The sequence below is a fragment of the Molossus molossus genome, unplaced genomic scaffold (genome assembly GCF_014108415.1).
Source record: "Molossus molossus isolate mMolMol1 unplaced genomic scaffold, mMolMol1.p scaffold_m16_p_8, whole genome shotgun sequence".
Lineage (NCBI taxonomy): Eukaryota > Metazoa > Chordata > Mammalia > Chiroptera > Molossidae > Molossus > Molossus molossus.
This window is the reverse complement of record NW_023425402.1, coordinates 63,148,735-63,166,739: the sequence shown is the minus strand read 5'-3', so window position 1 is coordinate 63,166,739 and position 18,005 is coordinate 63,148,735. Positions and strand designations below refer to the sequence as shown.

The window sequence follows — 18,005 nt, the reverse complement described above, 5'->3', positions numbered from 1 at the left end:
CTCTCTTTCTCTCCCCCTCTCTCTCCCTCCCGCTGTATCTGAAAATAAATGCAAAAATGTCCTTGGGTGAAGATAAAAAAAAATTAAAAATTAAAAGGCATTCTTGCCCAGTCAGTGTGGCTCAGTGGTTGAGCATCGACCCATGCACTAAGAGGTCGCCAGTGTGATTCCCAGTCAAGACACATGCCCAGGTTGTGGGTCAGATCCACAGTGGGGGACATGCAGGAGGCAGCCAGTCGATGTTCTCTCTCATCGATGTTTCTATCTCTCTCTCCCTCTCACTTCTTCTCTCTCTAAAAAAATCAATAAAGAAAAAAAGAAAGAAAGAAAAAAGGCACTCTTACCTGCACACTGCAATCTGACCCACTTCCAGAAGGGTTAGAGCATTTCCAATCACAGCCAAAGATTCAAATGCAAGCTGTAAATAGAAAGTTAAGGGGTGAAGGAATCAGAATATTCCGTAGACCAGTGCCTTTCAACCATTTTATACCAAGATTCTCACAGAAGACTATTTTTTGTATGGCCCACAGGGGACATCATCAATATGGCTGTTCACAACCAACCCAGAAGCTCTGGTGTCCTTAGATCCTTGCTAATACCACAAATGCTGAAACTCAGAATCCATTACACTGGTTGGAAAGGTCTGCTCTACACATAATCCAATCAAAGATCTTGAGACGTTTGGTCCATAAATTTTAAACTTTTGCCTGCATAAATGACATCATAGTTTTAATTTTTAAATTCATATAAAATGATGTTATGATGATACTTACAGCTACTTATAGCAACTAACATCTACTGAACACCTATCAAATGCTAGACTTTAAGCCAAGCGCTCCACCTCTGTATTTCATTTAGTTTTCCTAACAACTCTGAATTTGAGGCAGGTATTGTTAAAATCCTCATTTCTCTGACTGACATTTAAGAAGTAAATAAACTGCCCAAAGTCAGTCACGTGCAAGTGGGGGACGGGGATAGGTTCAGAGGTTAGATTTTTTTAGCAGAGCCTACATACAGACTTTAGGTTGCTCACTGGCTTGTGGTGCAGAACAGCATCAGTACAAAAACATCGCACTCTTCAGAGTCTATGGTATTCCAGTCAAGCCCCTAAGCCTTGTTAATACTGATAGAACACTAATTCTAGATAATTTCAGATAGACTTAAAGAAATGTGTGATGAATACATTTTTAAAAAAAGATATTCTGATTGTTATGCATGGTCTGAAGAATAGTTTAGTAGTCCACTATGTTTTGTAGAAAATACACACTGTCAGATTTCCTTATTCTGCAGCTAGACAATAGCATAGGCAAGGCTAAGAAAAACAATTTTAAAACCTGTAACAGTAAGGGACCAAAATATTAGAGACATCTTGAAATTGCCCTCTTGAACTTCTTAAATTTTAGGTCTTCTAAAACATGATATTTGCATTCTCAGAAAAGACTAATTGATATTTTTTCCAGGTCATATTTAAAACATTTGATGGCCCACGGGACAGGGTTTGATGTTAAGTAACTTCTCTTCCTTACCTGTTTGGTATGGTTGTCTACCATGCTAGAAGAGTCATCGATAGCCAAACAAATCTGATACTGGCGTTTACTGGGCTTGGTCCTTCGGAGCCAAATCTTGTCTTTTCGAAACTGACTGGCAACGTATGGGATGACCTTCCGCATGTTCAGTCGCTTCCCAGTTCGGTAGTCTCCTCTATTAAATTTACCCAAATGGGACAAAGATTAAAAACGGCTCATCCCTTGAGAACTTTTCTAAAGGATGTAATCACATTAACAATGCCCCATCCCCAACTGTACCAACTAGCCAGTAAGCTGGCACAAGGAAGTTGAGCCTCAAGGGCCAGGCTCTTCTTGATCAGCAGCCAGAAAGACTGGCTGTGTGTGTGGCAATACAAATTAAGTCCAAAAAAATACTGAGACATTTTTAAAAACTAGAACATGTTTGCATTGAATATTAAGTTAGATTCTCTCTTCTGTTCTACAACTGTAATCGGGACCCATCTCTGAGAGATCTGGGTGAGTGACATGCAGCAAATGAGCAGCCTGACGGGAACACAGAGAAGTGAGCAGCACACACACGGGCTCGGCCAGGTTTCCTCGGTTCTTAATGCATCAAAGAAACTGCATTCATACCAAATGTCACGGAACCTTGTGGTTGGTAACAACAGGAAAACAGGTAGGGAACACCATACCGGTGCCTGCGCAGCAGACCTGGCAGCCCAGAAGCCAGCACAGTAAGTGATTAAGCTCAACGAAAAGGCAATACCACCATCCTTTCAGGGCACCGTGAGTGTGTCCAAGGGGGAAGACTTACTTCAGCTTGGCTGCCTGGGTGGGCTCTAATATGAGGCGAAGCTGTTCACACAACTGTTGTGAAAGAGGTGCAGTTAAGATCAGGTAACTCTGCCACATCTCAGCTGCAGCCTTTTCCTGTGACAACAGCAACACATGTAAGTTATCCTTAGAGAGTCCGAACCACCCAAAGCCATCAAAGCAAGATGAAACAACCTGTATCAACTTTCTCAGAGAAGCACTTGAAAGCTTTTCTTAGCTGCTAATTCACTTGATTAAAACTCGCTCTCCTTCCACCCAAACCACAATCTACATTTCCAACTGAGAAAGAATTAAACAAGACAGCAAAATATTGGAATTCATGACCAAATTAATGCCTAATTCACCTCACCTACAGAGTAAAACCTGTACCCTTCATGTGGAGGACAGGGAGCTATGAATGGGTAATTTTCAGCCCCTTAAACCTGGGCTCTCAGGGTCATGTTTAAAAAGCAAAAGTGACAAGTGCAAATCTCAAGCACATTGGACAGTGTGCTTATTTCCTGGACAAAGCTCTGTGATTTTTTTTGTCAACTATGACCGAGCAGCCAGTACACATGTGGTGGGGATGATGACAATAGACATAAAATTAAAATATGTACATACACAGTCAATTTAGAATGCTGTCATTAGAAATGGAACTTCTGCTTGATCTACACTTTCACATTACACCAGCCGGCAATGCTCCAGGTGGTCTATTCTGAGGCTGACACCGTATCTTTTTGACCTGTTTGTCAACCACTAGGACATTATATCCATTATAGAGTGAGCAACGTAAGTTAAAAAACCACATCAGTTTCTCTGTCTTATAAAGCCACAGTTCTAGTGGCAAAACAGGCAGAAAGCAATGGATAGACCTGGGCTTTAGGATGATAAATACATTTTCCATCTACTCGGTCCCTTTTACAAAGGTTATTGGAGCGAAGAACCTATAACGTTTGCTGTATCTCAACAAAACAATACTCAAGATACTGTATGAAGGAAGACCAGTGACTTACTTCTTCTGGGTTTCCAGATTCATGTGGCTGCCACCTTTCCAGCTGTCTCTCCAGCTCCTGTCTTAGCTCATCGACATCTTTTAAAAAGGGCTGAGAAGAAAAACACTACAGATGAGAGGCAGCCAAAGACGTTGGAATCGCAAACTCATTGTCAGGCTGCCTTATTCCCTGCAGTATGAACTGCAAGTATATACTCCTGAGACAAAACTTAAGCAAATTTAATGGCATACATATAGACCAGTGGAACAGAACAGAGAACCCAGAAATGGACCCAAGGCAATATGCTGAATTAATATTTGACAAAGGTGGCAAAAGCATACAGTGGAGTAAGGACAGCCTCTTTAATAAATGGTGCTGGGAAAATTGGACAGCTACTTGCAGAAAAATGAAACTAGACCATCAACTTACACGAGAATAAACTCAAAATGGATAAAAGACTTAAACGTAACTCATGAATCCATAAAAATCCTAGAAGAGACTGTAGGCAACAAAATTTCAGACATCATACGCAGCAGAATTTTTACTGACACATCCCCTAAGGCAATAGAAACAAAGGAGAAAATGAACACATGGGACTACATCAAACTCAAAAGCTTCTGCACAGTGAAAGATACAATCATCAAAACAGAAAGGCTACCCACTGTATGGAAGAGCATAATTGCCAATGATATATCAGATAAGGGGTTAATTTCCAATACATATAGAGTGCTCATACAACTCCACAAAAGGAAGACAAAGAATCCAATTAAAAAATGGGCAGAGGAACTAAATAGACACCTCTTCAAACAGGACATACAAATGGCTAAGAAACATATGAAGAAATGCTCATCATTACTAATCATCAGAGAGATGCAAATTAAAACAACAATGAGGTATCGCCTCACACCTGTCAGAATGGCTGCCATCAACAAATCATCAAACAACAAGTGTTGGCGAGGGTGTGGAGAAAAGGGGACTCTAGTACGCTACTGGTGGGAATGCAGACTGGTGCAGCCACTATGGAAAACAATATGGTGTTACCGCAAAAAATTAAAAATTGAACTTCCATTTGACCCAGTGATCCCACTTCTAGGAATATACCCTAAGAAGCCTAAAACACCAATCAGAAAGTATATATGTACCCTCATGTTTGTAGCAGCACTATTTACAATAGCTAAGATCTGGAAACAGCCCAAGTGTCCATCAGTAGACGAATGGATAAAAAAGCTGTGGTACATATACACAATGGAGTACTACGCAGCTGTAAGAAAGAAAGATCTCTTATCCTATGAGATGACATGGAGGGACCTGGAAAGTATCGTCCTAAGTGAAACAAGCCAAACAGAGAAAGACACGTATCATACGATCTCACTTATTTGTGGAATATAATGAACATAACAGTCTGAGGAAGGGGGTAGTCCCAGAGATGCGGAAGCGGGGTACAGACTGACAATCCCCTAAAGAGGGGGGTGGTGGGGGAGAGATAAACCACATAACTTATATGCATGTATGCATGAACAGTGGACATGGACAACAATCTGGGGAAAGGGCTGGGAGGGATGGGGAGGGGGGAATCAGTGGGGGAAAAAGGAGAAACATCTGTAACAAAAATTAATTAATAAAAAAAAAAATTAATGGCATAATAAGAAGCAGTTAGTACACAATTCTGCTTTCCATTTGTTGAAACAAGGTGAATAAAGAAAATTTTAACATTTATAAATTGATTCCAGCAATACAAAACCAATTCCCAAGAAAATATCAATAATGAAAATATTCTTTTTTTTTTTAAAATCCTCACCCCAGAACATTTTTGCATTTATCATCAGATAGAGCAGGAGAGAGAAGGGAAAAGAGAGAGAAACACTGATGTGAGAGAGACACATCGACTGGTTACCACCCACATGGCTCCAACTGGGGCGGGGACAAACTGCAACCGAGGTACATGCCCTTAGTGGGAACCAAACCTGGGTCTCTCTGGTCCACAGGCCGATACTCTAATCGCTGAGCCAAACTGGCCAGGGCAATGAAAATATTCTTTGATTAATCTAGACTGCTATTAAGTCAAACAATTAGGGAAAACAACTCAGTTACCAGTTCTTCCTAAATGCAGGCATTAAGTCAAAGATTCTTGCTACTTAACCAACATCAACTGTTAACTGTCCTGCAGGCTCCTTAAACAAGAATGGTGGGTGTGAGAAGAGATGTGAGAGCCAGAGGCCAGAGGACCAGACCCACCATCACCCCAGGCCAAGGCACAGACCCCCATTGTAACCCTGGGATTAACTACTAGAACAGTGTTTTATCTGCTTAGAACACCTGTCATACCAACACGATCCTAAAAATTTTGATGAAGATAGGATATCCCAAAACAACCTGCTATTCTATAAAGTTCTGAAGACAATAATTTAAAAGGAATTTATTATGACATTTTGTCAACTTACTAAAGTAACTTCTGAAAAAATTTCCCCCCACCTTAATCACCTCACCTCCACTATGAAAGTTTCTGTACCTGGAAAATCGTGTCTGCAAGAAGCTGATGGGCTGTATGAATGGTCGAATCTCGGCTTCTCTCTGGTTTCTCATTCTCTGTCTCCTTGTGGGATCTGTCTGTCCTTGGGTCTTGGTCTTCTTCTGTTCTGACAGTTTTGGTCTCCATCTCCATCTCATCAAAGCCTATTTTCATACAAAGACACAGTCTTTCTTACCATAATATCAGCACAGACTGAGCCTTCATGGTTGGCTGTCAAGTGTAACAATTATTCCGATTTCACTCATTCACTCCCCAACACATCTCTACACACTGGTTCCAATGTTCTTTCTCTCTGAAACAGTCATTACCAATTCTTATGCTCCAAACTTCTCCCCACCCTGACGTTGAAGGTGGCTCTCTGGGAAGGTGGGAATAGGGAAGACTATAGTTTATGCTGACAAGCCCTGAAGAACTGTGTGATTCTTTAAACTATGTGCATGTAGGACATTGATAAAAATAAAAATGAAAATAAATAAAAACAATACCATTTTATAAAGAAACTAAGGCAAAGAAAAGATGAATAATTTGCCTGAACCTGGGAAGTGAGGCAAAGTCTGGTTTGAATCTATGCAAGTTCAACCCCAGAGCTGTGCCTCCCCGCTTTGTAATGGCTGGCACCGACACCCGGGAGGGCACAAAGGAAGAAGAAAAAACTTTTGAATCTGGCAAGTTCCTTTGCATTTGCATTTATTCCATTACTGATACTTAGTTTTTAATGTGTTGAATATATTTTAAAAAAGAAACTGTAGCCCTGGCCAGTTTGGCTCAGCGGTTAGAGCGTTGATCTGTGGTCCAGAGAGACCTGGGTTCGGTTCCCGCTAAGGGCATGTACCTTGGTTGCAGTTTGTCCCCAGCCCTGGTTGTGCGGGTGGCAACCACTTGATGTGTCCCTTTCACGTTGATGTTTCTTTCTCTCCCCCTCTCCCCAACTCTATCTGAACAAGAAATGGAAAAATGTCCTCAAGTGAGGATAAAAAATAAATAAACAAACTGTAGTAACCCTTGGTCCCTATGAAATTGAACTGTATGTAAGAAGCTCTTTTATTTTCTCACATGCACTGTCCCCATTCTACTTCTTTAGATATTTTACACTAATGTATAGCTTCATACAATCAAAAACACCTTTTCTCTAATATTCAAGAATATACCTTTTCGTCACAATTGGAGTACGTGATCTATTCTGTTCTACATGTTTTTAAGAGACTGCTGGAATTTGGTCTGAAATGGAAGTTTTAGTGTCTTGGAAGCGTCCTGCAATACCACTCTTCACCTTCCACTCAAAACGACATACAGTGACATTAACACAGGCAAGTGAATGTCTAAGCCATGGGTTTAGGGCATATGAATAATAGACCACGCTGGTATACAATATAAGAGAAGCAACTTTTCTAAGTCAGAGAGCATAGGAGGGTTCTGTTCCCTGTAAAACTCACCGGACTTTGCCGTGGTCCCTGACTTGACCTCCTCTGGCTTCAGCTGGTCTGTGTCTACTGCTTTGAGCTCCTCCTGCTCCTCCATGTCCATGAAATTATCCTCTATTTCCTCCTCCTCCTGATCCTTGCTGGAGTCTTTTGCAGACTGTTGCTGCTCCATGCTGGCTACATCTGCCAACAAAGTGCACACACATAGAAAGCCTAGGTCTTTGCAGAACAAAGAAATCATGACTGAGTGTGGTTCCTGTCATTAATGGTTCTGCCACTGACTGGCTACGTGTCTCAGACACAGTACTTGGCTTATCTGTGCCCAAGATGTCCTACTGATCTAATGATGTAACTGCCTATTCTCTACACCCCCACACTCTGCAGAAGCTACAAGAACAGAGTGTAACTACACACATGACCACAGAAGTAGGATGTTTACATGGGTTCCCACTGCTAGAGAGACTGACGAACAACTGACCCACTCCCTTCTTATGATTTTTCCCCCTCCCTTTTTCCTTACAGTAAAAACACATATTTCAAGTTCACAGCTTCTGCCCTTGCAGGGAGCAACCTCAAGGTGATTATGAAGAAATGTCCAGTACTCAGAAACCCTGAGATCAGTGCTGGGGTTGGATACAGCCCATGGTTATCAAGGATAGCTTAAAAACTTACACTAGACTCAGAAACACTGAGCATCTGCAATTGGCTATGGATACCTTTAAACCAAAAACAATGAGTATTTCTGCACAGTTATGAGAGAGAAAATAGTTTTTAAAAGCTATTCCCCATCCTCCCAAGATGAATTAGTAACACATGGCAGGCACCTGGCCATACAGCATAAACTCTCAGAATTCAGTGAGCAAAGAAGCCTTCCCTGCACCTACCGTAGGTCTGTGCATCATAAGGGTCACTCCCTTGTTTAATGTGCTCAAATGCAGCCGCATCCTCCACCTGGGCCTGGGGCTGGGTGGGCTCCTGCTCAGTGTGGCTGTCGGAATCCACAGTCCTCAGCCTCTTCTGCACATGTTCACTGTGATCACCCATGGAGCGTTCATTGTCAGCCTGTCCAGGTTTCCTTTTAAAACTCTGTGGGAAATAGGAGGGAATTCATCAGAGCCTTGTCTGTACTAGTAAAAAGACTAAAAACAACCACAATGTCGGCCACAGGGGGCTGGTTAAGTAAATTAGGTATAGCCATACAGAAGTGAATTCAACACAGCTGTTACAAAGAATGAGTAGTTTTATATATACACATACAGGACAATTACTGATATAGTTTTATACCTGAAAAATGGCAAGGAAGCAAAGAAAATCACATACACATGCACATTATATATGTAGGAAAGATCCAAAAGAAGACAAAACTGGTAGCACCCATTTCCTTGGGTGGCTTGAGGACAGGGACAATAGGATGAAAGCTTTTTAGGGAATTGGTTTTTATGTACTAATTTTGTATCATGTGGACAAATTACACCCCACCAAAAAACTTATTTTTAAAACTAAAAAGACTATGGATACTGAAGAGAGAAATAACACTGGTTGGTGCTGGGCAGCAGCACACAGCACCAGGCTGTCAGACTCCGTAACAGGAACAGGGGTGCATGCATGTGCGTGTAACAGGAACAGGGTTCCACTGGGAAAGCTACAAGGTCCTGGTCTACTCACGAGGGCTGCCATCATGTCTGATAGAACAGGGACAGGAAAGGCAAAGAATGTGTTTTGTTGTGTTTGTTTTTTTAAAATCATGTATAGAGCATGTTTTTCTACATGTAGACTTCGCTTTAGTTTAGCTGAATAGTGACAGAGACCTGTGTGTTTTTCCTCGTCTGTTTCTGGGAGGCCAGCCGGGCGATGAAGTTGGATTCGTGGCCTTCTGCCTGGTTTGCGTCCGCAGCTCCACTCCCGTGCTCCTGTGAAATCCAAGCCATCGAGAATGAGGGTGGAACATGCTATCAAGCGCCTGTTGACTGTGTTGCGTTGTGCACAACTTCTCTCACCACTGTTCTCATCTCAGAGTCAAATGGTCACACCTGCCCACCTGCTCAGGCACTTACCCATGACCACAAGCCTGGCGCATGGGCAGAAACAGGAGCATCTAGACTCGGATCTATTATGAACACTCTTATGTGACTTCACTTTGCTAGGCTGATTAGTTCTTGGTTGACTTACTCTGAAGGCAGGACAGACCTGATCAGAAACCAAGCTTCATCAAGCAACCAGCTGTGTACCCTTGAGATTGTTATTTAACTTCACTGAGGATTAACTCAAATATAAAATGGAGAAAGTTAGAACAATAATATCAGCTATCTTATAGGGCTACTATAAGAGCTTGCTGAAGTAATGAAAATGCTTAGCACCTAATTGTGTGCTCAATAAATGGATGGAGGAGGTGTAAGTATGTAAACAGTGGTTATCATCGGTGAGAAAACGGCTTAGAGAGGCTGAAGGAGCTGTCATAGTCGCCACTGTGGCAGCAGGTCCTCTGACTCCATGCTCACAGCGTGCCTGCAGCACCAACTATGGCCACATGCAGGACACATCACCCCGGGTCAAAACATAAAGAAGTGCTTTGCTTTCTAAATTAAGACGTTTAGAAGCCTGAAGGAAAATGGAAGCACTACTAGAAGCCTATTATTGCGTGAAGTTTGAATTCTACCCTTCTTTCCTTGGGACCATTCTAAAAAATAACATAAATGGCCCTGGCCGGTTTGGCTCAGGGGTTAGAACGTCGGCCTGCAGACCAGAGAGTCCCGGGTTCGGTTCCCGCTAAGGGCACATACCTCAGTTGCAGTTTGTCCCTGGCCCCTGTAGGGGTCATGTGGGTGGCAACCAGTCGATGTGTCTCTTTCACATTGATGTTTCTCTCTCTCCCTTCCTCCCTCCTTCCTGCTCTATCTGAAGATAAATGCAAAGAATGTCCTCCGGTGAGGATAAAAAATAAATAAATAAATAAATAAATAAATAAATAAATAAATAAATAAATAACATAAATGCCCAGGCCAGGTAGCTCAGTTGGTTGGAGTGTCATCCCAATACACCAAGGTTGTGGATTTGATCCCTAGTCAGGGCACACGCAAGACAACCAATGAATGCATAAATAAATGGAATTACAAATCAATGTTTCTCTCTTTTTCGTCCTCTCTAAAATCATTCAATAAATAAAATTAAAAAGAAAAACCAAAAAAAGGAACTTGATTCTCCCACAGAGAACTACCAATCTAATAACCTTCTCATTAAGCCCATCAGTTAAATGCAACGTGTAGCAAATATGCCGGGGTTAGTTCCGGGAATCATACGATCATTTTCTCAAGAATAAAAGATGATCTTTTAGATGCCAGCAACAAACATACATCACGTATAAGCCAACCTCTGCGATTTCAGACAGGAAGAAGAGACCCTCCTAAGAGGCAGCTGGCCCTAGGCCCCTCACCTCCTTGCCCTTCTCCTTCTCGGGCGCAGCCCCAGCCAGCTCCACAGCCTGCTCGCTCTGCACGTTCTCGGCCCCGGTTTGCCCACAGGAGTGGTGCTCTTTCCTCTCCGTAGCCTCTGGCATCTGCTCCTCTGTGTCAGAGTCCTCCCCTTCTTCTTCTTCTTTTTCCTCCTTCTGCAGGGAAATCAAACACAGCATTAAATGCTCTGGGGAAAGAACATGACGTGGGGAACCCCTGCAGCAAGCAGGCACCCCACTCCTCACTGAGGGGAGCCTGCAGGGAGGGATCAAGCCAGGGAGGGTCTTAAACAGAAATGGAAAGCCACACCCCCTGGTGATGGAGAAGTATCCTAAAGGACATTCTAGTGGGACCAAGATAATCTCTCCCTATTATTTCTAATACAAGGCAAACCAGACCCCCACAATACCTGTGGCTCGAGACCTTGGTCAACAGAGATGCCATTCTCTGCACTTTCCTCACTGGCTTCTGCGTCATTGTCCTTGTCTTCCAGAGACTGCTGCTCCTCCTCTGAGCTTCCTTCAGAATGTTCGTCTATATCTTTGTTTTGGTCACTAGCTCCTGTGTCCATCTCTTCCTCCCCCTCCCCCTTGTCATCTTCACTGGGGCCTTCCTCAGGCTCATGCTGACCCTGATCTTTATTACGGTCAGCCTCAGTCTCTTCATTCATTTCCTCAGCTTCATGACCTGCTTCTTCAGAGTCCATTTGTTTTTCTTTAATTTCCAAAGGATTCTCTTTTGGGTAGATAAAACAAACAAAAAAGAAAGAGAAAATTTTGAAATCTAACAATATTATTCCTTACAATGGGATGTAGTTACCTAAGTGTTTTGTTTTGTTACCTGAACCAGGAGTTGGCAAACTATGGCCGATGGGCCTAATGTGGCCATCTACATGTTTCTGTAAATCAAGTTCTATTGGAACACAGCCATATCCATTTGCTTATTTATGTGTTTACCCATCCGTTTTGTATTGCTTATGGCTGCTCACACACTACAACAGCAGAACTGAGTATTTGTGACCTGCAAAGCCTAACGTATTTATCTGACCCTTCACTGAAAATTGTTGCCTACCCCTAATCTAAACCATACTTATATATTACACACAATTGATTGGATGGTGTGTTTCTTTAAATAGTAATTCACTAAAAAATCCTAAAAGCCACCACAATAAGAACATTTTAGATCACAGACAGAAAACGAGAGTCTTATTTTCAATTATCATTGGGAACAATTGGTGGACATCATTCTTTATCATACACAGAAAATACAACACATATTCAAATGGAAACAATCTTATTTTTTAAAGTTTTATTCACTTAATAAACTTTTCTATCCTTTGGACACTTCAGAAATCACTTAATTGTTAGCAATTAGAATTGTTAGCAATTCTTTAAAATAACTGCTCCTTATTACGTATGCATAGCTTAAAATGAGCCTGGATGTTTTACTAGGGCAACTGGCTTATTACACTCACAGATTTTTATTTTCTTAATTTTATGCTTGCTTGATTGTTGAATTTAAAGTTGAAGTCATATATCAACATTATAAGTTAATGAAACAGCCTCAAAAACAATAATTTTATGTATTATGTTTAAAAACTAGAGATTCACAGAGCAAAGAATGTTTTAAGCATGAGGAAAGCCTGTATCTATTCCTTAACCATTAAGTAGCAAGTCCACAAGTTTAATTGTAATTATCAAATACTTTAAACATGGAAAATGCATTTCACATTTACGAGAACCATATGCTCACATCATAGACTTAACAGATATTAACATTTTTCCATATTTGTGTCCAACTTCTGTCACTTCTTTTCAATAAATAAATGATTCTGGGTGCAACTATCTGGATTCTGGAAGCCCTGGCCCTTCCTGCTTCCTTAGAGGCACCCTAACCTGAAGCTGCTGTGCATTACACCTTTCCATATTTTTGTAGATTTGATGTAGCCACAATAATGTATGACACTGTTTCTTGTATTAAAATTTTAGATAAATAGTACCTTATTCTTTTGTAATTTGCTATTTTTGTTCCAAAATGGTGTTGGGATTTAAAAAAAATACCTTCACTAAACATGTAACTGATTCATGAGGAAGCAGAGTGAGGCGAGCTCACACCTTTCCGTCTGGTTCCCCACCAGGATGGCGGCCACTACTGCAGCAGCACCGCCACGGCGCTTCCAACCGATACCGGACACTCCACGGGAGTCACCCGGGTTGAACAATGGGTAACAAAGGCACCAGATTACGGTCTTGTGCCATGTGATTGATTTCTCCTGGGATTATTCAATTCCATTCCCCACTATAAGGACTCGTATTTCAGGCTTAACACACAACATAAGCGGAGCAATCAATAACTGAAACAGTCATTTCCTTAAAAAGCTGAAACTGGGCTCCATGAGAAGCCTAAGTATTCTCAAGCTGCAGTATTTCTTTTCTTTCTTTTTCTAGAGAGGGTGGAAGGTGGAAGGTGGAAGGTGGAAAGTGGAGAGTGAGAGAGAGAGAGAGAGAGAGAGAGAGAGAGAGAGAGAGAGAAACATCGATGTGTGAGAGACATATCAACTAGTTGCCTCCTGCATGCGCCCCAACTGGGGCTAGGGATCAAACCTGTAGCCTAGGGATGCGCCACTGACCAGGAATCAAATCCATGACACTTTAGTGCGCAGGCCAATGCTCCAACCACTAACCCACACCAGCCAGGGCCAGACTGCAGTGTTTCTATCAACCCATAGGGTGGGCACACAGTGAGTGATGGCTAAGGGGAGACGGGGTACCACCCAGGCACAGCAGCATTAAAACACCAGATGGAAACGACAGGAGAGAGAACTGCTGGTTTATAAGCTTTAGGTCTACTCAGATGAAAAACACTACAAAGAAAAAGCAAACAAGTTTTGTGAACTGGAAATGAGCTGACCAAACAAGATTTATGACTTGGCCATGACATTGGCCTGAAGAGAAATCAGTTGCTGTTCATTTTTAATGTGTTCCTACCTTCTCCTTCTTCATGGTCCGTGTCTTCACCACTGTTCTTGTCCTCACTGTCTAGGTTCAGATCATCTGGAAGGTCCAAGGCCTCAGGCTCTGGCAGTGCTTCCTGATCGCCATGGTAAGGGTCCACCTCATTCTCATCATACTCCCTCTTTGGACAATGGAGAGAGAACAGGCAAAATAATAAAAATTCAAAACTTTTTTTAAAAAGTGACGTTCATGTATAATTAGCTTTAAGTAGCCGTGCTGAGATTATACAATGTCTCTGCCCTAACGTTACCAGCACACATTAAAATTTTACTAATATTTTTAGGGCTTTTAGTTCGGAATTTCAAACTTCATTTCTATTCAGCTTCTCCACTGATGACAGGTGCTGTGTTACTTATCTCAGAGACAAAACTGAAGTTTATGAGAAGAAAAAGAAAAGGATCATAGGTTTTAGCTTCCAAACTATAGCACAAACCCAAACAGCATGAGGACCACCTCATTAGTAACCAGTGGTTAGATATGTAATGTCCTGTTAAGTGGCACTGTTACACATTTTTTTACAAGACAATAAGAAAATAACTGATGGATAGGAAAAAACGCCTTGAGATACCCTAGGAGCTGTGTGGTGTAATGAGTTGCCTGGTCTAGTGTCAGGAGAGCAGATCAGTTTTGAATATTCATTACCTCATCTATCTGTTCATTAATTTTGTCTTGGCCGTGTACATCATCATTGGCTTCTGCTTCCTCCTTCTTATCACGCTGGTTTTTATCTTTGTTTGACTTGCCAGAATCCAAGTTGTCATCTTTAGCAACAAGTCCACAATCTTCCTAAATGTCAGAGAAAGAAAAAACACAAAATCATCACTCTTGATCTAATAAACCGCTGACACACAGGTTGACACTAGCGAACGTAGCTGCAGATGTGTAATTTCTGCCTGCTGGGCCTATCCCATGGAAATATACGGATGACGGCATCGTCCCTGACCTGGAGAGAAGTCTGGGTCTGCCCAGACAGCAGCAGTAACAGGCGGTGTGAACAGCAGGCTGGGTCAGGCTGAGTCACACCCAGCCTAGGAGTTAAGCAGGGAGCTGGAGAAGTCCCGTGGCCAGTAGCAGAATAAGAGCATGTGCGCTGAGTTTCCTTAACTTCTCTCCTTCATAACACATGGGATGGCTCAGGTCAAGCTATCTTTTTAGCTCTGAATCAGAGTAAGATATATATGAGAGGAAGAAGAAAAAAGAGAAAAGAGAGCCCTGGCCGGTTTGGCTCAGCAGTTAGAGCGTCAGCCTGTGGTCCAGAGACCCGGGTTCGGTTCCCACTAAGGGCACGTACTTTGGTTGCAGTTTGTCCCCGGCCCTGGTTGGTCATGCTGGTGGCAGCCACTAGATGTGTCCCTTCACGTCGATGTTTCTCTCTCCCTCTCTCTCTCCCTCTCTCTCCCTCCCACTCTATCTGAACAAAAAATGGAAAAATGTCCTTGGATGAGGATAAAAAAAAAAGAAGAAAAAAGAGAGATGGGAGAAAAAAATAAAACAGACAAAAAAGGAAGAGCAGTAAGTGACAGAGTGGTGGTTGGGAAAATTGTTTCCTCTCAACCTGGGGTCTATGGGATGGGGGAATGTTTGAATTACCTCATCCATTCCTGGTCCTGTTTCTTCAGTTTTATTGTCTTCTTCTTCCTCCTCATCTTCCTCATCATTATCATCACCCCAAAGCCTCTCATCTAGTTTGTCAGCTTCCTCACCATTCAGGTCGCCCATCTGTTTATCCAGGTCTCCGCCCTCGCTGTCTGATCTCTCATCCTCTTCTGAAAGGAAAGGCACTGGGCTTAGTTAGGCAGACCCCACACTGACCTGGTCCTGTGTATGTAGGGGAGGCATGAACCTACTACCTAGCAAGAGCCCAGGATAGGACTTACTGCCTGCTACTACAGAGCACACTCTACTGGCAGATGCCTTTAGATCTGTTGACATAGTCCTACTATGTTTCACAAACTGTTTGAAGAAACAAGTAAGTCTGTAATGTGTTAACAGACCATTAGAAGGGTGATAAAATAGCTGTCAGGATGTCTAGTTTAGGTGCTGGGGGATATTCATTAGGGGACTCAGCAACCACACTGGTTTTTGGTTTCTTATCTATAAAATGATAGAGCTGAACTATATGATATGCAAAGTTCCTTTCCCATCCCCATTATTCTATACGTCTATGATTGAATCCAACACTTAAAACCATGTGCATAGCTCAATTAATCAGAATTTTCTGATTTTCTACTCTGAGGTCTGCTTGCATTTCTATAAGATCTTCGCTTAGAGTAAGATACTGTATCTCAAATTAAGCTTTGGACAGAAATTTAGGGCAATAGCTGAATTATGGTAAAAACATGTAACACATGATGTGCTGTAAGAAATCATATTCTTAAATAATCTTTAATGACAAGGGGAATGTTCCTAATATGTTAAATTATTTAAGTTCTGTGAATACATATATGCAATAAATAGAAAAAACCCAAAATATATTCAGTGGTTTGGGTGGTAGGCCTAAGGGGTATCTATTTCATTCCTGCCTTTTTGTTCCAAATCATCCACATAGAATGTCTACGTTCTGTAGTTGGGGTGGGGGTAGGAGAGTTTGTTTTTAAAAATTACCATGAATGCCCTGGCCAGTGTGGCTCAACTGGTTAGAGCATCATCCACCTAGGGGTCTCCGATTCGGTTCCGGGTCAGGGCACATACCCAGGTTTCGGGTTCAATCCCCGGTCTGAGTGCATACAGCAGGCAACCAATCGATGTTTCTTTCTCTCTGTCTCCCCACCCCTTTCTCTATAAAATCAATAAAAATATATTTAAAATAAAAAAGATTCTTATAGTTCTCAAGGTGCCTTTCCCCCTCTCCTTTCTCCTCTTCTTTCCCCCTCTCCTTCCCACCCTACCTTTCCTCCTGTCCTTCCCTGCCCTTTACCCCCCTCAAAAAAAAAATTACATAAAAAAGATTCTTTGAAAAAACTACCCTGAGCAATTTACTTTAGAGCTAAGAGTCCCACTCTGTTAGGGATCATCTCTTTTCTCTTTAGTACTTCCCTGAAGGGCAGTACCCACTCATTGCATCTAGCACATGAGGCATTAGGAACATCAGCCAATGTCCCAGTTTGCTCAGAGAAGAATCTCCAAAGCTGACTATAGATCTCTACCCTGGTGGAGACAGTGATGGCAGATGCATAAATGCTGATGTTTTCCTTTGCAGTTATGCAGAATAAACAACTTGGTCCAAAAGATTCTAATAGGACAATAGGCTCCTTACTGGGAACATATAACTTCCTGGCTAAAATAATTATTTTCCAAAAGCAAGAATGCAGTGACAGATAATCTCAAACCTTGTTCTTCAAGCTCCCCATCATGCATTTTCCCATCAAAGTCTTCTGACATCTCAATGGCATTATCCTCGCCCTTGATGTCTGATTTTGAGTCAGGATCCTCTTTATCCTTTTCTTGACCCTTTTGAAATGTATCTTCTGCCTACATCAAAAAGCACAGAGAGAACATAAACAAACATAACTCATGTTTCTTCAGTTCTAAATATAATAAAAATACACACACACATATATGCTAAGGTTAATGGTATAAAGTTATCTCTGGGGAGAGAAAAAGGAAAACCAATACAGATAACCACACACAATAATTTCTAGTTTGCTTTAACATTTCTATAGTTAATTTCCAGTTTTATTGCATTTGTAATTGGGGAATACAGAATTTTGTTGAGGTTTTCTTCATGCAAATTATTTTCTAAAAAATCCAGACATATATAAAAAGAATATATATTCTCTGTAGGATAAAAATCCTCATCAATCTTACTATACTGCTATCCTTAATATTGATTTCTCACAGAGAGCAACACACTGTGAATGCAATTTTGTTCACTTTTCCTTAAATTATATATTCCTATATACTATTTGGGGTGAAAGAGTCATGATTATTATCTCTTTCATTATGAATGAATTTTAAAAGTCCTTTTTTAAAACACAAAAGTAGCCCTGGCCGGTTTTGCTCAGTGGTTAGAGCGCTGGCCTGTGGACCAAAGAGTCCTAGGTTCGATTATGGGCAAAGTCATGTACCTTGGTTGCAATTCATTCTCGCCCTGGTTGGGGTTGGGTGGGCAGCAACCAATTGATGTTTCTCTCTTTCTCTCTTTCTCCCTCTCCCTCCCACTCTGTCTGAAGATAAATGTAAAAATATCCTCGCGTGCGGATTAAAATAAATAAGCAAATAAAAATAAATAAAATACAAAAGTAATAAAATCTTATTAAAGAATTCTAAGCATAA

The 18,005-nt window shown here is 41.6% G+C and overlaps 1 protein-coding gene across 1 annotated transcript in view; it reads right to left on the bottom strand.

Annotated features, from left to right (window-relative positions):
- The window catches only part of MDN1 (midasin AAA ATPase 1), a 156,996-nt gene that overhangs the window by 3,334 nt on the left and 135,657 nt on the right, over window positions 1-18,005 (bottom strand). Inside the window, exons 85-98 of the mRNA XM_036247864.1 lie at window positions 17,060-17,201; window positions 15,321-15,496; window positions 14,373-14,516; window positions 13,704-13,851; window positions 11,126-11,451; window positions 10,698-10,871; window positions 9,076-9,177; window positions 8,152-8,353; window positions 7,280-7,450; window positions 5,826-5,989; window positions 3,338-3,427; window positions 2,323-2,438; window positions 1,527-1,701; window positions 345-418 (exon numbers count right to left, since the gene is read on the bottom strand). Coding sequence (XP_036103757.1) covers window positions 345-418; window positions 1,527-1,701; window positions 2,323-2,438; window positions 3,338-3,427; window positions 5,826-5,989; window positions 7,280-7,450; window positions 8,152-8,353; window positions 9,076-9,177; window positions 10,698-10,871; window positions 11,126-11,451; window positions 13,704-13,851; window positions 14,373-14,516; window positions 15,321-15,496; window positions 17,060-17,201 — 2,204 coding nt within the window. The remainder of the gene's footprint in view (window positions 1-344; window positions 419-1,526; window positions 1,702-2,322; window positions 2,439-3,337; window positions 3,428-5,825; window positions 5,990-7,279; window positions 7,451-8,151; window positions 8,354-9,075; window positions 9,178-10,697; window positions 10,872-11,125; window positions 11,452-13,703; window positions 13,852-14,372; window positions 14,517-15,320; window positions 15,497-17,059; window positions 17,202-18,005) is intronic.